The 22,740-nt window shown below is 39.9% G+C and overlaps 1 protein-coding gene across 1 annotated transcript in view; it reads left to right on the top strand.

Moving 5' to 3' along the window:
* The window catches only part of hhla2a.1 (HERV-H LTR-associating 2a, tandem duplicate 1), a 30,352-nt gene that overhangs the window by 4,467 nt on the left and 3,145 nt on the right, over positions 1–22,740 (top strand). The window contains exons 2-3 of the mRNA XM_066651680.1: positions 12,256–12,567; positions 21,613–21,885. Coding sequence (XP_066507777.1) covers positions 12,256–12,567; positions 21,613–21,885 — 585 coding nt within the window. The remainder of the gene's footprint in view (positions 1–12,255; positions 12,568–21,612; positions 21,886–22,740) is intronic.

Genomic DNA, 22,740 nt, shown 5'->3' on the forward strand with positions numbered 1-22,740 from the left:
CGGCCACCTCTAAGAAGATTTGATACCTCGTCTTCTGTGAGAGGAGTGAAAGAAGGGAAGGAAGCAGTAGGTTTAGGAGGATTCAAAGGGGGAGCCGGAGGCTGTGTAGAGGGGTCAGAAAACCGGCTGCTGATTGCAGCAACTTTGCTGGTGAAGAAGTCAGCAAATGCGTCAGCGGTGAGGTTGGTTGCAGGGGGTGGAGGTGGAGGGTTCAGCAGAGACTTGAAGGTTGAAAACAGCTTCCGGGTGTCAGTAGCATTGTTGATTTTGTCTTGGTAGAATTTCTTTTTTGCAATGGTGACATTTGTTGAGAAGGCTGAGAGCAGGGACTGTAGTTGTGTCAGGTGTGATGGGTCTTTTGTTTTTCGCCATCTCCTCTCAGCAGCTCTGAGGTTAGTGCGCATTGATCGAAGGGAGTCAGTAAGCCACGAGTGGGGCTGCATGGGTCTTGCGGGTCTGGTAGTCAGAGGGCACAGGCGATCTAAGCAGGAGCTCAGTGTTGTGCAGAGTGACTCTGTGGCGTCATTGACCTCAAGAGATGAGAAGGTGCTGGGGGGTGAGAGAACAGAAGTCACAAGGGCAGAGAAGTGGGTGGGAGATAGGTTGCGAAGATTGCGCCGGAAGGGGACAGGGGGAGCGGACACAGTGGGTTGCTGAGGGAGACAAGCATTTAGCTGAATAAAGTAATGGTCAGAGAGATGTAGAGGAGTAACATTTACAGAGTTAATTAGGCAGTGTTTGGTGAGAATGAGATCAAGTGCATTACCTGCTTTGTGAGTTGAGGGGGTGCATACCTGCTGTAGCTCAAAGGAGTGGGTCAGAGAGAAGAAGTCAGCAGCAGCCGGAGTGTCAAGGTGGATGTTCATGTCACCGAGAATGAGCATGGGACAGTCATGTTCAGGGATGGATGAAAGTAGAGTGTCTAGTTCTTCTAGGAAATCACCCAGTTGCCCTGGGGGACGGTATACAACGACCACATACATTTTTACTGGTGCAGTCATCAGGATGGCATGGAATTCGAAGGAGCTGTATGAGACTGATGATTCGAACTGGGTATATTTCCATGTGTTGGAAATCAACAGCCCCGTACCACCACCTCATTTACCAGGCCGTGGTGTATGGGAGAATCTGTAGTTGATGGAGAGAGCAGTGGGGGTAGCGCTGTTTTCCGGTTTGATCCAAGTCTCAGTGAGGGCTAGGATGTCAAGTGAAAGATGGTTTGCATAGGCAGAGATGAAGTCTGCTTTGTTTACTGCAGACTGACCATAGACCATAGACCTATTAAGAAGGAATTGGTTATGGGTGTGGATGTGTGATATAGAGAGCGAAGGTTATCAAGGTTTCGTTTCCGTCTGTGGAAGTAGAAGCGCCTGCGAGTTCCAGAGAGAGGAGAGATGGGGTAGGGACACATTGTGGAAAGAGGAAAATTAGGTTGTTGGTTTGGTGGCCTCGCTTGGGGGACACGTTATGTCTTTACCCCAGAAAGGCTGAACACAAAGGCTGACGCTTCGCTGACGCTTCAGAGAGATCATTCATTTTTTGTAATGGAGATCTCACACAGCTGTCTTGTGTTGGTGATTGATTGTCCCAGCTGAGACTGCCCACTGACAGTTTGGTAGAGAACAAAAGGCCTGAGGGAGTGGTCACAGCTGAAACTCCCTCGAGCTGATTGTTTCCCTAATTGAATCAGTAGTGGTACTTAACACCTTTAGAATGGGTTTCAGTTGATACTTACAGTCAGGTGACTGGAGCCACAGCACAGGAAGTCCACAAGATCAGTTGAGTTGGTAAATAAATACAGAATGCACAAGCATGCACTTACTCAGGTTCTTCTTCTGTGTCTGCAGTTCCTCTGAGATGGATCCGGAGAGCACATGGTTTTTAAGGGTTTAGTGAGAAGACCGCCCACTGACAGTTTGGTAGAGAACAAAAGGCCTGAGGGAGTGGTCACAGCTGAAACTCCCTCGAGCTGATTGTTTCCCTAATTGAATCAGTAGTGGTACTTAACACCTTTAGAATGGGTTTCAGTTGATACTTGCAGTCAGGTGACTGGAGCCACAGCACAGGAAGTCCACAAGATCAGTTGAGATGGTAAATAAATACAGAATGCACAAGCATGCACTTACTCGGGTTCTTCTTCTGTGTCTGCAGTTCCTTTCTGGTTTATTAATTGTAATATCAAATAATGAGTATTAATTAGACATTCATATAATGAAATGAATTACAGCGAAATATGAGGGAACAGGGAGATTAACATATGAGGGAATTTCTCTATGATAATTATTACCCTAAGGTCTAAGAAAGGTTATTGTTTATCCCAGCAAACTTTCAATACCAACCCATGAGCCATGAGAGACATGAGACCATGTGACCTTACGTATCGAGAGATCGACAGGGAGCATGTTGCTGACGGTGCCTTCCGGCACGACTTCCTGGAGAATTGCAGACGCGGGCCTTGTAGGTTGCAACCGCGGGCGTTCATTTTCTCCCGAGGCTTTCAGACGCAGCCGTCAGAGCTGGTCTGAACACGTGGTGTTCTGAAGGTCTCTGTGGGGATTCTTCATCATCGCTGATCTGCCGCCTTGTGAAAGAGAGACACGTCCATGCAGGTCTCTCCTGGGCAGGTTTACGCATCTCAGAAGGTCATTCTGAGGGGGCGTGCAGCCGTCCTCTTCATGGCGTTGTCGTCGTTTTGAGGGTCAGAGGTCTAAGGTTTCCTTCATGCTCTGGGTGTGGCGTTGAAATCTTGCTAGGGTTAAACCATTGCTTTTCTTAATCTGTAGTTTATATCTGGACCACACTTTAAATTTGTTTAAGAAAGCCATGAGTCTGACGCATGCAGAGTCATTTCCAAAACCCAGGTCATTTTACTCTTTTAGCCTTGAAAAAGGCTAAGAGAGATAACGCCCCAAGTATCTGGAGCCTTGAAGTGAAGAGTCGAACAGTGGAGAAAAAGGGGCAGAAGCCCAAACAGCTTAAAAGCTCAAAAAGCTACAAAAAAAAAAGCCTTTGTCATTTGGCGCCACAGGTTTTTAACCAGAGTTTAGAAAACCCGCCCTGAATACCTGATTTGTCCTCAATGAGGGAGAATTGGAGCTTTTCTTGCTCCTGATTGGCTGTTTCCTGTACCTTGGGAGTGGCATCATATAGAATTTATGACACTTGACAAGACAAAGACTTGACCATCCCTGAGTGAATACTTTGCAATATAAAAGATTATATGTTAGCACAAAGTAATATCATTAAGAAAAAGACAACCATGTTCTATATAATTATTAACCAACTAAACACATAGTATGTGGCTCCCTTGGTTCTACATAAATTCATATAAACAAAAATGACTTTAAACACACGTAAATTAATTCCACCTATTTTGATAGTCAAAACGGGATTCATTTCAAACAGTTGTGCCCATATACAACTTGTTTTCCATGTAAGAACTTTGGGATGTTTGAGTCTTTTTAGAGTTAACAGTCTTTAAAGGTGGAAGGGGGCATTGTGAGTTTTAATCAAGATTGAGTCTCTGTGTCTCTCTGCATTCTTTTCTTGACCCTGGGGGTCCTTAAGTCATAAAAAGGGTCTTTGGAGGGGGTTTTATGGGCCTGCTCTGGAGGTTTATCTCACCTTACAATCTTAGTTAGAGATGTCTCTGAAAACTAGCGAAAGCTTGGGTATTTAAAATCACATCTTCAGAAAGTCAAAATTTCTTATTCGAAATTAATACACATTCATCATATCCACTATACAACAATGATCCAGCTAGTCTAGTCTAAATCTTTCATAGAGGTGTAGATAAAAAAATAGATAAACACACTCATAATATGGGAATTGATTAAAAAAAAAAAAGTTTTGATACTTACAAGCCAAAAACACAATTTGGGCTATTTTTGTATACAGTTTCTGAATATCTTCCCCCATTTCCAGTTCTAATGACATTATTGAAGTTATGTAATAACATAATTTTGGGAGTAGGACCACGCCCAAACTCAGCCCTATATATAACCCGCAAATTCACATCATTTCCACGTCGGACAAACTTGCTTCATTTAGTTTCATTAGACGGATCTCTACTCGACTGCTTCACTACGTCAGCTCGCTCCTTCGTGCTGGGTCGTTCCTGCTGATCCCCATATTCGGAGCCGTGTTCGGCCATTATCAAACCCACCAAGCCTCCTGTTTTAAAACTTGCTCCCACCTCCACCCTGTCTCCACCCTTTTTTCATATTCATTTATCCAACGGGATAAATGAATATATCCAAATACTTCTGAGTTCACCTCCCTGTTTCAGCTTGGTCCATACTAGCAACCAAAAAAAATATATATATATATATATATATATATATATATATATATATATATATATATATATATATATATATACACAGTTATATATAAAATATATATATATATATATATATATATATATATATATATATATACAGTTTTTAAGGCTAAAATATTAAAGCTTAAAGGCTACATTATAAAATGTGTGCTTAAGACCTTAATGGCACTGTAGCAGAAATGGACCAAACTGGATGATTGAATATAATACATAAACTCATAAACATAAAAAAACAAGTAGTTTGAATGGGCACATTTCATGACAGTGTTCTGATACGGAAACTATCCTTTCCAAGCAGATAACATGCATATGCGTGTGCCAGCATAGAGAGAATAATTAGGTGAAGCACATTTGGACAGCTATGTGTTCCAGAGGAGTGTCCCTGAAAGGCTCCAGATGTGCAGGCTTGATAGGAATGCAGCAGCTTGCTGTGTGTATGAGACCAGGCTTTATCTTAGCTCTTCTTTGTTTGTATTGGTCAGGTTTCTGAAGTAAGCTTGCTGTGATTCAGCTGTCAGGCCGGGAAATCATTCACTCTGCCAAGTGGAAAGATGAATATAAATGCTTTCACAAAGAAGTCTAACATTCTTTACAAACATGTTTCACCATAGCGCTTTGTAGCATCACAATGTGACATGTGGTTGAACCTGTTTTGCCATGGTTTACTGGAGTATTTATTTATTTACTCTTCAGGGTTCTCAAGATATGGAGGCCTTGACACGAGTCCATTAAAGCAATATAATCTGTAAATAGAAGTATTTCTTTTTTAAACTTTTCTGTAGCATTGTAGGTTTTAGTTCCACAAACCTGCTAAGCCTTAATGGCAACATCAAACTAACATCAGCATTAAATACTAAATCACTTAATTTCCAGAAATAATAAACTTTTATAATCATCTTCGCCTATGAGTTCACTTTTGTAAGTATGTGTATGTATATATGAAAGTGTGAAAGTATATATATATATATATATATATATATATATATATATATATATATACTTTCATAAATATGTTATCTGCTTCTGTATGTAAAAAATATTTGACTCTGCTCATAATTTAGTTTTGTTTCATTTCAATGAGAATTAGTTTACCTCTAGTCACTGACAAGCATGAATGTCACGTCTCTCAGTATTTCATAGGTCTCCATCCCATTTTCAACACAATATTAAAACCACAGAAAAGCCATCGGTCACAAATCATTAATGTTCTGAATGTCAAAATCATTCCTATGATTTTGTTTATATTGCTCTGACCACCCTAAGGCTGGTGATAAGATAAACATTCATTGATTGTCTGTAACTGCTTGTCCAGTTCAGGATCACGATGGGTCCATAGTCTACCCAGAGTCATGTGAAAGGCAGAAATACACCCTAGAGGGGATGTCAGTCACACACACACACCTAGAGATACTTTTGAGTCACCAATCCACCTATCTACATGTGTTTTTTGACTGTGGGAGGGAACTGGTGCCCCCGTGGAAATCCATGTGGACACAGGGAGAACACAAACGCATCAAACAGACAGTCACATGGAGAGGTACTTAGACACTACCTGATGCGCCACCGTGACCCTCATAAGATAAACAATACACGTCAAATTGTATTGTGAAGATCACAAAATAAATAAAAGTGGTAAATTCTAGAAACACAGATCATTCCAAGATTACTTCTCTTGTTTTGACTTAGTTGACACTGCCAAAACAGTTTTCCCATTAGAATTTTAGAATCACATTTAGAATCTGATCTTCTGAACTGACCACCATGTATGTAAGATTTCCCACCAATGGCAGATCAAACACCCATAGATGAGGCTAACTGTGGACTCTAGTGGAACACTTTTGTGGAAGTTAAATACTATATATTATATATTTACTATATACTATATATTACTAGTAACTATTGAGTAATACGTGCATTTTACATATTATGGTGTAGCTGAAAACATGTATGTGCTAAACTATGTAAATCAAATAAAAGAACTTCTAATATGGACATTCAATTATGAATATAATTTAAGTTTACTTAGTGCAGTGCCAGGGTGGTCCTCTATGTAAGAAGGGATAGTAATTTAGGCCTGCAAATGTTGGCAGGAAATGTGGGCATTGCTGATGATTCACAGGAACAGATCCTTGCTTTGATTCTGAGAACAGAAATTATCACCTCTGGGATCTGCATCAACCACAGACATATGACTCATTCCCATGGGCACTAACTGCAACCTTTAGTAAAGGACACCAGTGCCATCATTAAAGACAGTTAGCTCATTTTCCTGGAGATTGTGTCTCATTACAGGGCCATGTATTCTGAAGCAGAATCACTTTGTTTCTCTAAGTATGCAAAACATACGTTTCCTCTGCAATGCTGAACAGGTATTTTTTGAGTGGTGGATCTTTCTCTGCACTGTAGTGTCCCTGAAACCACGGTATGAAAAAATCATATACAGCAGTACTTTTGGAGATTTTAATTGCAATGCCCACTCACTTTCCACTCTATTAGAGTCATACCATTTGTCCAGGTTTATACTCTGAGTGGCGGCGACAACATCGATCCGCTTGCATGTTTTGATGGTGAACGGCTCGCTGAAGTTGTACATGGGCCTCTTCCCATGTTTGTTCGCGCCTTCCCATCCAATCGACTGCAGGGACGTCAGATCATACACCAAACAGTGGGAAAAAAGGGGGTTGGTATCCTAGAATGCATTGAAAGTGGGATAAACCAGTTTTGGGCATATTCTGCCCAGGGTAGGAACCAACTCCAGTCATTTTGGGAGTGACTGCAGTATGAGCACGAGAAGCAACTAATTTCCTGGTTTAAATGTACTGCTTGGCTTTTTGACTGTGGGTGATACCCAGAAGAGAGACTGACTGAAATGTTAAGGTTTGTGCAAAAAGCCTACCATACAAGGGAGACCATAAAACCTGAAGACCTCCTTTAACAGGAACTCTGCAGTCTCCATAGCGGGCAGAAATTTCCTCATAGGAATAAGCCGGCACCCTTTTGAGAAACGATCCATCACTACTAAGATGACTATATTACCTTGAGAGGTAATAAAGTCAGGAGGTGCTGGGCTTTGCTCTGAGCACATATAATACATTTATTCACAAAGGTCCCCACATCAGATTGCATGGTAGGCCACCAAAATGATCAGTTATCTGAATTTTACAGTGATAGCATAGAGACCCCAATGCAATGCAACGGCAAAGCCCCCCTTCTTTTTTCTCTACAAAGAAGAATCCATCAGCTGCTGGTGAAGTGGAGGTGCGGATGTACCCTTGTGCTAAAGCTAAATACGATTCATAAAGTCAAAAGGAGATTAAGTTCCTGATTAAAGCTTCAGGAGCAATGGTGCCCTCACGTGGAACAAGAGCACTCTGGAATACAATGCCATGCAACTTCAAACAGTCTTTTGTTCCTGTGCCTGCTAAAATATACAAAAATGTTTCTTTTGTATAATGATTAATCATTTTAATCAATATTGTATCATTTTGAGTCCCTGATGTAATCCACCTAGATTTGTAAGACTGAATGTGTTGTTTCTGGTTTTTTTGTGTGTTTAGTGGCAACGCTCGGTTGTCAAACTCCCCACAAGGGAAAATATGAGTCAAATTACTAAACTTGTTTAACTTACAATTGTTATCTTTTTTATATAAGATTAATGACTTTTGATCCCTGACGTTTGTGTAGTACAATAACTAACTAAATTTTGTGGTACGTTTGTCAGATGGGTGTCTGTACACTACAATACTTTTTTAACAAGAATTACAAGAATTTTTTGGTCATATGAACGTGCCACAGCAACAAGTTTTTAAAAATGAATATTAGTATAAGTAACTAGCTCATCCAGGATGTTTCCCTGCTTTTACCCTGTGATTCTGGGTAGGCTCCAGACCCACTAACCCTAAATCTGACCTGGATAAGCACTTACAGACAATTAATGAATAATTTAAATGATATATACCTATACAAATGTTGTAAAATGATTCTCTCACTGTATATGATTTTAGCTCTCTATGTCATATGCAGGGGGCGGCACGGTGGCGCAGCAGGTAGTGTCGCAGTCGCACAGCTCCAGGGGCCTGGAGGTTGTGGGTTCTATTCCCACTCCGGGTGACTGTCTGTGAGGAGTTGGTGTGTTCTCCCCGTGTCCGCGTGGGTTTCCTCCGGGTGCTCGGGTTTCCTCCGGGTGCTCCGGTTTCCTCCCACAGTCCAAAAACACACGTTGCAGGTGGATTGGCGACTCAAAAGTGTCCATAGGTATGAGTGTGTGATTGAATGTGTGTGTGTCTGTGTTGCCCTGTGAAGGACTGGCGTCCCCTCCAGGGTGTATTCCCGCCTTGCGCCCAATGATTCCAGGTAGGCTCTGGACCCCCGCGACCCTAAATTGGATAAGCGGTTACAGATAATGGATGGATGGATGTCATATGCATGTGTCACAGTAAAAATTTGTTTCATATAAGATTCATCATAAGCTAACTAAGCATATCTCACTAACTAAATGGCATAGTATATATGTGAAACGATTTTCTGTACACTAAAAAGGATTTTAGAAAAATGCATTAGTATTCAGTTAATTCATAACTTACAGCACATTTTGTAGCAGGTTTGTCAGATAACTCTTTACACAACAACTGATTATAGATCTTTATTTCATATGGAGGTCTGTATTTTTGCAATTTCATGACTAAATAACAGCGAAACACTCATCTCTGCAAATGCTTTATATTTTTGAATAACATCTTCATATAATGTATAGTCCCTTTATTCTCTTCATTCTCTGCTTAGAGAAAAGATCTACTGTCAAGGAATACAGGATAATTTCAGACATTTTAGGAGATTGCTTTTGAGCATGCTCACAAGGAGTGGAGAAACATGAATTACCACTGGGTATCCAAAGTCAAGCTTATGTTTAGGCTAATGTAATAGAAGTTCATGTAGTTCACCTTGTCATATATTTTAGTTCCGCTCATTAGCCTCAATGTTCATATGCAAAACTAAATATTTCATAGGGATTTAATTACACTTTGTGTAATAAGGAAAAGTGTAAGTTTGGTCTTTTGTTGAACCGATCTTTAAACCTGGAATAGGTATTATGTTGAATCCTACAAATGTAAGATTTGATGGATACAGGTGCTGGTCATAAAATTAGAATATCATGAAAAGTCAAAGATTTCTTTCAGTAATTCCATTCAAAAAGTAAAACTTGTATATTGTATTCATTACACACAGACTGGTGTATTTCAAGTGTTTATTTATTTTAATTTTATGATTATAACTGACAACTAATGAAAAACCCAAATTCAGTATCTCAGAAAAGTAGAATATTGTGAAAAGGTTGAATATTGAAGACACCTGGTGCCACACTCTAATCAGCTAATTAACTCAAAATACCTGCAAAGGCCTTTAAATGGTCTCTCAGTCTAGTTCTGTAGGCTCCACAATCATGGGGAAGACTGCTGACTTGACAGTTGTCCAAAAGACGACCATTGACACCTTACACAAGCAGGACAAGACACAAAAGGTCATTGCTAAAGAGGCTGGCTGTTCACAGAGCTCTGTGTCCAAGCTCATTAATAGAGAGGTGAAGGGAAGGAAAAGATGTGGTAGAAAAAGTGTACAAGCAATAGGGATAACTGCACCCTGGAGAGGATTGTGAAACAAAACCCATTCAAAAATGTGGGGGAGATTCACACAGACTGGACTGCAGCTGGAGTCAGTGCTTCAAGAACCACCACGCACAGACGTGTGCAAGACATGGGTTTCAGCTGTCACATTTGTGTCAAGCCACTCTTGAACAAGAGTCAGAAGCATCTCACTTCCAAAAAGGACTGGGCTGCTGCTGAGTGGTCCAAAGTAATGTTGTCTAATGAAAATAAATTTTGCATTTCCTTTGGAAATCAAGATCCCAGAGTCTGGAGGAAGAGAGGATAGGTACAGAATCCATGCTGCTTGAGGTCCAGTGTAAAGTTTCCACAGTCAGTGATGGTTTGGGGTGCCATGTCATCTGCTGGTGTTGGTCTACTGTGTTTTCTGAGGTCCAAGGTCAATGCAGCCGTCTACCAGGACGTTTTAGATCACTTCATGCTTCCTACTGCTGACCAACTTTATGGAGATGCAGATTTCATTGTCCAACAGGACACACAGTGCCAAAGCTATCAGTACCTGGTTTAAGGACCATGGTATCCCTGTTCAAAATTGGCCAGCAAACTCGCCTTGGGGTATTGTGAAGAGGAAGATTCAATAGGCCAGACCCAACAATGCAGAAGAACAGAAGGCCACTATCAGAGCAGCCTGGGCTCTTATTAAGCCTGAGCAGTTCCACAGACTGATTGACTCCATGCCACACCGCATTGCTGCAGTAATTCAGGCAAAAGGAGCCCCAACTAAGTATTGAGTGCTGTACGTGCTCATACTTTTCATGTTCATAATTTTCAGTTGGCCATCATTTCTAAAAATCCTTTTTTTGTATTGGTCTTAAGTAATATTCTAATTTTCTGAGATACTGAATTTGGGGTTTTCATTAGTTGTCAGTTATAACCATTAAATTAAAAGAAATAAACACTTGAAATATATCAGTCTATGTGTAATGAATGGGTATAATATACAAGTTTCACTTATTGAATGGAATTACTGAAATAAATAAACTTTTTCATGATATTCTAATTTTATGACCAGCACCTGTATAGAGAGATATATAGATACATAGATGGATTGATCCCACCCCTCCCTGCCTTTGGCTCTCCTTCCAAACAACTGTGCTTCTGTACTGTACTTCCGTCTACAGATCAATGGATCCAGGAAGGAAAACATTGAAGAGAGGAGCACAAAGCATTGCTTTCTACTTTTGACTTGCTTTGTTCTTTCTCCTTATTATAGCTTAGGAGTTCAATGTTGTATCAATGGAACTTTCTCTGCCACTGATTTACAGCTAACTTGCTAGCTTTCAGCAGTTTGTGTATAGAGCCACATTATGGATGCTCCAGAGTGCAGAGCACATGGAAGTGAGCAGATGGTCAATCCAGACATTTTATTTCAAGTCCTGCTGCTCTCAGTATGTAAAGCGTATTTCAAAAGTATTTGCACAAACACCCAAATAATGTATGCAACATGCAAAATGATTATTTCCACATGCTAATGAGCAAAAAGTATATAAATATTAAAAAAATAAATACATAGTTTATGTTTTATGATGTTATGTTTATCTCAGTCTGGACTCTGCAGATCTCAGTCTGGACTCAGTTCTGAAGATACTTCTCGTTGGTGTTTGCAGTGCAAGCATTCTTTTTGTAAAAGAATATTTGGTTGTTCCTCTGTAGTAAAAGCCTTACTCAAATTTTCTGCGATATTTGACATTTCTGTGATATTTTGCTGTAGTCCAAAATTTTCTGCAGTATTCTCCTATACTCAAATCTTTCTGCCAGATTTTGTTAGTCTATTTGGATGTTCTTCTGTAGAAAAACCTTGTGAACATAATTATCATCATCTTCTTTGCCGCTTAATCAATTTCAGGGGCGCGGTTAACCTTGTAACCTTGCGGCAATATTCTCCTGTACTTCAAAATTTCTGCAACATTCAAAATTCTCCTGCACTACAAAAAAAACTTTCCCTTTTATTGACCTGTACTGCAAAAAACTTTCTGCTTTCTAATCATCTGTTCTCCAGTTTCTCTCTGCACGATTCTCCTGTGTGCCTACATTTGTTCTGCAACATTCTATTGTAGTTCAGAGCCTGCTTGCACTTTTTTCTGTATTCCAGTATATATATTTTGGCCCATATAAAGTAGCCAAGACACTTTATCTGATAATCCTGATATATTACTCTTTGTTTGTAGCAGAAAATTGTAAGTTATCGCAACAATGATGAAAACTGATGGATTTCTACTTGTTATTATACTTCTTTTCTGTGATACTGCTCAGATGTCCACATCACCTGCATCTACTCTGAAGACTGCATCCTGCCTTGCTCCTTTCCTTCCACTGATGAGAAGGTATTTATTCAGTGGTATCAACAGGGAAAGCTGATATACAGCTTCCCAGAAGACGACGATGAAGACGAAGATGAAGATGAACCTGAGGACAGCAACATGTCTCTCTTCTCCGATGAGATTTCCAATGGCAATGCTTCCCTGCTACTGAAGGACAGCAGTGTGAAGAGCCGAGGACAATACAAATGTATGGTTAACACCACTAAGTCTGTGGAGGAGTGCCTTGTCATAGTCAAGGTTGAAGGTTAGTCTTGCTTTTGAACATTACATCATAGTCGCTTAGATTTAAGGATTCTTTATTTAATTATCTATTTATACAAAATATATCACCTATAATAAATGCAATGTCAAATAGTATTTAATGAACATTTTTTTGGATTTGCTTTGGAACAATGAAAGTACAGAGGCTAACAAAAAATGGCATTTTAAAGTATCAATTAATGTCAGTAATTAAGTATACGTAATTAATTATTGCATCAAAAAAGTAAAAACCTTTTATGAAAATTATAATTTTACATATTTTCTTTAAAGGAGCAATCTGTAAGAAATGTCCAGGGTGTGTGATCATACACTAAGGAAACAGTCAAAGCTAAAACACTGCTGCCTCTCATAGCATTGCTGAAGCAGCATATTCTCTTTGAGTAGTGCTCAGTCCAGAGCTGAGCTCCTATGATCCCCCCCTCAAAGGTTCTGCCTCTGTCCAATACTTTTACAGCCCAAACCCACCACTGCCAGGTCTACAAACATAGTGCCTTGTAGCTATGAAATGAACAGAGTTAATGTTATATTTTACTGGACCAGAAAAGCCCCATTGACAGTGTTGCCAATTTAGTGATTTTGTCTCTAGATTTAGCAAATTTCCAGACATTTTTTAAAAAGCGACTATTGTCATATCTATCCACTTTTTGTACAAACCCTGACTACTTCTCGTACTTCTACATTTCTGAACTGAGAATGGATGATTTATGTACACAAGTCAGTACACTGTACTTCATTTAAACATGTGAAACATTCAATATTAAAATTTGAATGTTTGATGTTTAATCTGGAAACCCTGAAATTTTTAATTGCAAATGAATCAAATTACCATGTTTGACTCAAACCTTAAATACACTATTTAAAAAAGCCTAGTAGTGCATACGCTGTTTTATTTAATAAGGTAAATGTGGCGTCACTCTTGTGGAGTTCAAAACCCTGATGTTTTTTTTTTTCATTTTGTTTATGCTCAAATGTTTTTAATTTCAGACTTTCATCTGACTTTCTCACACATACTTGCTCCTGCTTCTCTCCAGTATAAATCTGGTGTGTTTCCACTCCTCATTTCTATTACTCAGATGTTTAGAAAAGTTGTTCTTTGTAAATATGCACATAGTTAGTTTGTATTATTTACCCTGTACAGCTGGGGTGTCCTATTATATATGTAATGTGCTGTTGTAGCTGCTGGTTTCTCTAACTAATCAAGCTAGAACACACCTGATTTCAGTCATTTAATCAGCTGGTCTTAGCTAATGACTACAGGGAAATGTCAAAAAAGTGATCACGTGATCTCCTGCTCGGTGGAATATGTAAATATGACGTGATCCTGTAATGCGTATGCAAATTAGTGCATTGCATCATCTAGCAACATTGAGCGACTTTTCAAGTAAGCTTTAGCTACTTTCCTCTAAAAAGAGTTGGCAGCACTGCCCATTGGATTTTACAGACTTTAGTCCACATCTAAACATATCAGTTAATCAGTTAAATCAGTTAAAAAACTTTTAAGTTAGCACTGATATCCAACAACTGGATTCACAAAGTAACAAAACAAATGCCGATCTATTGCTGAATTTACCAACAATACAAGGCTAGACATATCTACCTGCGTGGTTTTTGAAAACAATTTAAGTCAGGTTAAGCTACCAACCCAGCAGTCCAAAAAATATATGAAAAATTATGGTGTCCTTGCATGCTCACTCAAAATTTTAATTACACTCTTTCTGAAACATAAATATATCTTGAAGCAACAGAATTTTCTGGCCCATTTACATTTAATTTTGATATTAAATGTACTTAAAAATCAGCCAAACTTTTTTTAAAAGTTGTATTTACTATAATGTGCAAAATCAGAAATGACCATTTTATTATTATTAATTTGGATAACTTGATGTGCTCCAACACCTACACCCAAGGGTCAGTGGTGTAGGGAAAAAAAAACAAGTAAATAAATTAGTTTCTGCATATTTTGGATTACACATTTTAGTGTGTGTGTGTGTGTGTTATGTTTCTTGCCGGGCTTAAAGTAAAATGAATACAGTAAAGTATCTCTTAAAATAGAATATGTTACATATTGTGATGATTCTACACTTTGGCACCAATGTTAACAGTTCAATATCAGCAGATAGAACAGTTGGCATACAGGAGTACAGTAATCAAGGCTGAAACCTGTGAGACTTTTTTTTATTAATATTTGAAAGAATATTTTCTCTCGATTGTTAGCTGTACACAATACAGGTCAAGTAACAGAGCCCATTTTCAGTGACAATTTAATGCTCTACAATCTTAATAAATTGTGAGGTCATTAAGCATTATGAGATGAGTGACACAATTCAAAGCAAATAATATGTTATGTGGCTACATACTAAATACTGATATATTTGAAGTTATATTGAGTTGTTAAGGCTTAAATGCTAAAATGTTTAAAGGCAAAAATAAATGTATAACTAGAACTTAATGTTTTTTTTTAACTGAAAAAAAAAGAAAAGAATTAATTAAATAATTGTCTCTGACTTTTGCACACTATTGTATATAACACGAAGGAATCATTCATTTTGTGTCATCCAAAATTCACGCCTGTGGTGTTATTCAGTGGCAGTCCCCTTGTAGCTGTAGCCCTTCTGTGAAAACCAGGGATGTTCACTTCAGATCCTGAAGAGCCTGTGTCCAGCACTGTTGGACAATTTCCATACTTAAGAAGACACTACAATTAATAGAGGAGTAGAACATAATCAATAATCAAACTGTGCTGGACACCAGCCACCTAGGACAGGAAATAAATATATAAACTATGATGAATACGTTTACAATCTTAATATAGCCTCTTTATAATAATGTATTTGTTTTTTCTATAATTTAATGCAAACAATGTTTTATTAACAGATTTGTTCATAAAGATATTCCAGATCTAAATATACAGAATTACATTTAACCATAATCATCAAATTGTCTAAGAGAATTCTCATGTTGTCTCTGGTCTTTACACTGTACATTTTGATTAGTGTGGATGTATGTATATCAAGAGATGTTGTGAAGGAGATTTTGAGGTCCATACAGGAGATCCTTTTGGAACTCAGCTAAAACCTGAAGAGGGGTTAGAGAAAAAGACAGAGAGAGAAAGATAGAGAGACAAAAAGAAGAAAACAACTTCCTGGTGAACCTTCAAGCAGAAGATGTGACCCCACCAACTGAGGAGAGAAGGAAGGAGAAAGATCCTGGAAGGAAAATGAACATCATGTGGCCAAAAGGAAAAGATTTGGAGACCTGGAGAAAATTGGACAATTACCTGGCACTCATCCTTAAGATCTCTCTCAAAGGCAAAGTGAACATGTTCAGTGAGATCATCTACCATGAATGCCTTGACAGGTTTGGCCAAAAGGAGAGAAAAAAGGTATTTATACCCAAAACCATGAGTTAAAGGGAAAAAGAACATTTTCAGCTCATTAAAAAATGAAGAGCACTCCGCAAGGCATGGAAAAGGCAGAGGTACATGAGAAAGAGTCTCTGAGTACTTTGTGGAATGAAGTAGAGAGTCGCCTAACATCTCTCAGCAGGGTTGAGAGAGTCAGCATTCCAAATTCCTTCCTGGAGAAGCCTGCTGGAGGAGAAAAAGAGTGGCACCCTGGTTATGGCAAAGCAAGACCTTGAGGCACACCTAAGGAGGCAGATGGAAGATATAAGAAGACACCATCCCCTTGGGTTCCCCAGCCAACCATGGAGTTAGCACTCTTACCACCTAAGCTAACCAAAATGAATGAGGTAATCAAGCTCCACCCACAGGCCAAATGGTATTCCATACAAGATCTACAAAAGATGCCCTCAAATCCTGAAAGACCCCTCCCTGGATCACCACCTTAAGGTGGTGGAGGGGTTTGCGTTCCTGTGTGAGCCTAGGAGCTAAGTTTTCGGGGGCAATAGCCCTTGGTAGGGTCTCCCAAGGTAAACTGGTCCTAGGTGATGGGCCAGACAAAGAGTGATCCATAAGACCCTGGTGAAAAATATAACAGGGACACAGATTCTCTTGCAGAGTAGGGTTACAAGGGCCCCACCTTCAGCAAGACTCAGCGAGCGCCTGGTGGTCGAAGGAGCAACTGGTTCCACTCTCCCATGGGCCCACCACCTGTGGGAGAGGTAGTAATCTGGGTCTGGTGCATTGGTGTATATGGTGGGGGTGGGGAGTTGTTGACATGGGGACGTCATTAGGTGGTAGAAGGAATACTTCAAGGATATTCTCAATCCCAGCAGCACATCTTCCACAGAGTTTTGGGATCCTGGGGAGGGCTCGTCTATCACTGGGGCTGAGGTGGCTGAGGTGGCTGAGGTAGTAGGGCCCTGGGGGTTGATGAGGTCCGTCCAGCTCTGGATGTTGTGGGGCTGTCCTGGCTGTCATGTCTTTGAAACATCACGTGGACGTTGGCGGCAGTGCCTCTGGACTGGCAGACTGGGGTGGTGGTTCCCCTTTTTAAGAAGGGGAATCAGAGGGTGTGTACCAACCATATTTCACTATGCTCATGGATACTGGACTTCCTGAGCAACAGACCCCAACACGTCAGGATGGGAGACCGCACATCCTCAACTCTCATCTTGAACACAGGCTCCCCACAGGGATGTGTCCTCAGCCCCCTCCTCTACTCACTCTTTACATATGACTGCTCCCCCATTCACACCTCCAACAACATCATCAAGTTTGCTGATGACACCACCATTGTAGGACTGATTACGAACAACGACGAGTCAGCCTACAGGGAGGAGGTCCGGCACTTGACAGCATGGTATAAGAACAACAACTTGAAACTGAACCCAAATAAAACCAAGGAGATGGTCGTGGATTTCAGAAGATCCGCCCGCACAGAGAACACGGCCCTCCTCATCAATGGAGTGGAGGTTGAGAGAGTGGAGCACTTCAAGTTCCTGGGAGTACACATCTCTGCTGACCTCACATGGGCCTTCAACACCCAACACCCTGTGCGGAAGGCATAACAGAGACTCTACTTCCTCAAGAAGCTGAAGCACTCCCACCTCCCTCAACACCTGCTGGTGAACTTTTATGGAGCCACCATTTAGAGCATCCTAATATACTGATGCACAGTCTGGTTCGCCAGTTGCACAGTACAGGACAGGAGAGACCTACAGCAAGTGGTGAGAGGGGTGGAAAAAATCATAGCAACTTCACTACCCCCCCCCCCCCCCCCCCTCAGCGACATCTACAACTGCCGACTCCACAAAAAGGCAGCATTTCAATGGACATCCCACACCCTGGACACACTCTGTTTTCCCCCCTCCCCTCCAATAAGAGATTCAGACAATTAAAAGCAAAAACAAACAGGTTGAAACACAGCTTCTATCCCCAGGCTGTGAAAGCCATCAACCCATCAGCCATCAAGCCATCAACCCCCCACCCCTCCACCCCACTACTTTAACCAACACATCCTGATTGACAATCATTAGAATCAACAGACAACCACCCATTCTAATGGACAAGGAATTGCACACGACACTTTTAAACTAAGCCTATATTTATATTCTGTGTTAATGCTCTGAGCAATCTGCTATTTTGCACTCTGAACAATCTGCTATTTTGCACTCTGAACAATCTGCCATTTTTGCACTCTGAACAATCTGATATTTTTGCACATGTATAGATTTTTTATATTTTACCTGCTGCCTTAGAGATAATATTAAAACTGTATTTCACTGTTTTAACACTGTTCTGAACATTGTTTTCTCAGCGACAATAAAAGCTATTCTATTCTTCTAACTATAGGGGTATCACACTCCTCAGCCTCCCTGGTAAGGTCTATGCGGGGTACTGGGAGTAGAGAGTCAGACTAATTGTTTAACCTCAGATCCAGGAGGAACAATGCTGTTTCCGCCCCAGTTGAAGTGGTTCGGGCATCTGGTCCGGATGCCTCCTGGATGCCTTCCTGATGAGGTGTTCTGAGCATGTCCAACAGGGAGGACCCAGAACACGCTGGAGAGACTACATGTCTTGACTGGCCTGGGAACCCCTCGGTATACCCCACGGAGGAGCTTGAAGCAGTGGCTGGGGAGAGGGATGTTTGGGATTCTTTCGGACTGCTTCCCTTGCGAACCGGACACGGATAAGCGGTGGATGATGGATGGATGAAGTCCAGTTGTTTTTAACTGCTTTACAGTGTAAACCTGTCATTACATGTCTTTGTACCTACCAATGGTGTGCCATGGCAATATTGAGACTTTTGAAATGTCAGAAAGAAAATAATTTTTGTTATCATATTCAAGATACAACCGTAACATTAGAACATAAGTCTAACAATCCTCAAAAACAAAATAGTAAACAACCTGAATTCTGGGCAAATTTCTTAAAATCTTAAATTTCTTAAATGGGAGTTTATTTATTGAGGAAAAAGTTTTAAAATGAAACATAAAACCCTGAGGAGCAAACAGTAGCAAGAAAAAATCTTGCTCATGACAGGGGACCTATATACCTTCCTCTGGTCAGACTACCTACAAATTATTGACAAAATGTCCCTGTACCATCACATAAGTCTGCTGTTATGATCATGTGTACTGATATAATCATAGTAGTAATAGTAGATCATGAAAGCAGTGATGATGGTGGTAATATATAATTATTTCAGTGATAATTGTGAGTTTTTCTTTCTTTAAAGGAAAGGTTCCAACAATTTTTTCAGCGTACATAAATCAGAAATCCGCTTTTATGGCTACAGACTGTTTCATGGACACATGAGCCTATGTTTTAGTCAAGAGCACAGTGTGTATGACGTGCGTGCTGTCACATGCAAATAATGTAATGCTATGTTTGCGTGTCTGTCATGCTTAGTAAGCAATACAGATATATATATACAAATACATTCATATTATAGTTCACTGAACGGGCAGCACGGTGGCACTGCAGGTAGTGTCGCAGTCACACAGGGACCTGGAGGTTGTGGGTTCGATTCCTGCTCCGGGTGGCTGTCTGTGAGGAGTTGGTGTGTTCTCCCTGTGTCCGCGTGGGTTTCCTCCGGGTGCTCTGGTTTCCTCCCACAGTCCAAAAACACACGTTTGGAGGTGGATTGGCGACTCAAAAGTGTCCGTAAGTGTGAGTGTGTGTGTTGCCCTGTGAAGGACTGGCGCCCCCTCCAGGGTGTATTCCTGCCTTGCGCCCAATGATTCCAGGTAGGCTCTGGACCCACCGTGACCCTGAAATGGATAAGCAGTTACAGATAACGGATGGATGATGGATAGTTGACTGATTGGCTATAAGGTGCGAAGAGGCGTTAACGTGTCATATTTTGCCATCTGTACACATATTTTACGTCTGGACATGTAATATTTCTACATTAGAATTAAGACAATTTTGGCCCTAAATGCATGCCATAAGATGCATTATGTTTGCTGGGGCAGGGGTTCTTTCCATTTTTGTCTTTTACTTAGGTAAATGTTTAGTGGCATTACATACAATTGGTTTGTGTGATTTAAACTTCAAAAATTTCAGAAGCTAGAGCACTAGCTTCGGCTCTTCAGTGTAACAGAATTCAGTAAGCTGGCAAATAATGCCAAAAAGACTCATAAATTGACACATGGTGGAACGAAATGTTTGACTATGAAAATTTTGAATAAGAAGCAAAGTTCTACCTCCTAAATGACATTTATGATGGAAGGGAAAATCAATAAGTAACACCAGCACTGTGTAGCATTTTCTTGCATAGGTAGATGTTTCAGTGAAATTTTCTGTGTAAATATGTTGATCATGGCACATTCTTCTTGTCTATTACGGTCCATTGTTCTTAAAATCATCTCTTGCTTGTTCGTTCAGTTTTCTTCAAACTGGCCAGTCAAGCTTCCAACTTGTAATGTCTGTGCTATTTAAATTGGAATGGAAACTTACCCTATATTAAATTAATTAATACATTAGCTGCAATTATTTGTAACCAAAATGTCAATCTTAAGGCTACAGCCTCATACTGAAGAATTTATGTTGAATAGAATGTGAGATAAAACAGGTCAACTTCTGGCAACAAATGGCTATGTTTCCATAGTGTTAGTGGTCACTTCTGTAGCTACAATCCTTTCATTAACATACAAAAAAATATTGCACTGTGATCAGCTAAGTTAATTGGCGGCACGGTGGCTTGGTGGTTAGCCCGTTCGCCTCCCAGCGCTGGGATCTTGGGTTCAAGCCCCATCTGGGTGGAGTTTCCATGTTCTCCCCGTGTCTGCGTGGGTTTCCTCCGGGGGCTCCGGTTTCCTCCCACAGTCCAAAAACATGGAGGGTAGGTGAATTGGCTTCTCTAATAACTGTCCTGGTGTGTGAATGAATGTCTGTATGTGTGAGCCCAGATATGGATTGGCGCTCTGTCCTGGGTTAAACCCTAGTGCCCGATGCAGTCCTCAAGGTGGACGGTCGTTTCTGGTTGAGAGTACGCTGTGCGCGTTTGGCTGCCGCTTCTCGCCAGTGTGTGTGAATTAAGCGTTCTGAGCAGTGTAGATTGTAAAGCGTCCTTGGGTGTCTAGAAAGGCGCTATATAAGTGTAATAATAATAATAAATCATTTTGTACAAAACCGAACTGCTATATATGAGAACAAGACAATTATTATTTTTGAAACACTGAGAAAGGCAATGTTTTTTTATGTAAAACATTTGAACAATGCACATTGGAAACGCAACTGACACAAGTAACAAACTGAATATCCATAACAAGCCATCCAAGATGCTTTAATAGGTTACAAAACAATTTGGGGTGCAGGAGGTATTTAAAAGCAATCAGCTACTACAATAATTTTTCTTCATATAATGAAACAGCTGTTATATAAACACCTAGTAGCCTACATATGCCAGTGATTTTGTTCTAAACTGATTTTAAACATGACCATTCCTGCAGGATACTGTTTGTTTATAAATATGGTTTGTTAATGAAGAAAAAAAATTGTGCCTTTTTTAGAAAGAATCATATACTTGGACTTATTTTTGTAAAAAGCTATCCCAGCTTGATTATTATTAATGAACACCTTGAATATAAAATTGCAATTTTCAAATTGTTTTTTTTTCAGCTCCCATCAATGAGATTTCCATAGAGGTCAGCTCCTCTGGGCAGGTGCAGTGCTCATCACACAGTGTGTATCCATCTCCTGTGCTGATATGGTCTACACAGCCAAGAGTCTCTCACTTAAAGCCAGTCACGAGAATCAGTCCAGATTTTGCTGGTCTTTACAATGTGGAGAGCACTCTAAAGAAATTAAATAGGAGTGGGCCTTTTACCTACATCTGCACCATTAACCCAAAATACAGTTCACAGCCATGGAAGGCTTCACTGCTTCAGACAGGTAAGGAATCACATAACTAGTGCATTGGCCAAAATTTTATAATTCATAAACTGAAATCAGTATTAACAGCAATATTAACAATATTAACTGCAGTTTTCAAATACATTAATTGTCAAAACAAGGTTGTGAAGAACATTCTGTAACACTTTATATGAAGGTTGTCTACATAAGCACTTCATAACCTATTCATAAAGTGTACATGCATTACATGACATCAAAATGTACTAGTATGATATTTTATTGCAAGGCTTTTTAAATAAAAGTTACATTATTTTCAGAGAAGCTCTAAAAATGATTTGAAGTGATATAGATTTTGTCTTCTTTAGAATTTGCCAGAGGGCTAATTCAGTTTAAATAATTGGTTTAGCTAGCACTGTTTTCCCAAAAATTAGAGGTTTTATTTGTAGTGATGTTGTATGGCAACTGAACAAGGCACAAAGGCACAATATATATAACTGTAAATATATACAATTTAACAGAATAATTTTTGATATTATTTAACATGAGTAAACTAAGGGCGGCACAATGGTGCAGCAGGTAGGGTGGCAGTCACACAGCTTTAAAGACCTGGAGGTTATGAGTTCAAGTCCTGCTCTAGTTCAAAGAGTTTATTGTCATTTGCACAATAAGGAACAGGTTCTGTGTACAATGAAATTCTTTCTTTTGCTCCTCACAAAGAATGCCAAATGGAAGAGAAAATACAACGAATAACTAGATAACTAATAAAGTGCAAAGTTCACTGAGATCATATACATAGGTGAACGGTAAAGTGAACGAGTGCTCCAATCAAAAACAGCAATAAGTAGAAAAAATCGTTTGTGTGACAGTAAATGACAGAGGCATGTAAACATGTTG

Source organism: Hoplias malabaricus, chromosome 18 (genome assembly GCF_029633855.1).
Source record: "Hoplias malabaricus isolate fHopMal1 chromosome 18, fHopMal1.hap1, whole genome shotgun sequence".
Classification (NCBI taxonomy): domain Eukaryota; kingdom Metazoa; phylum Chordata; class Actinopteri; order Characiformes; family Erythrinidae; genus Hoplias; species Hoplias malabaricus.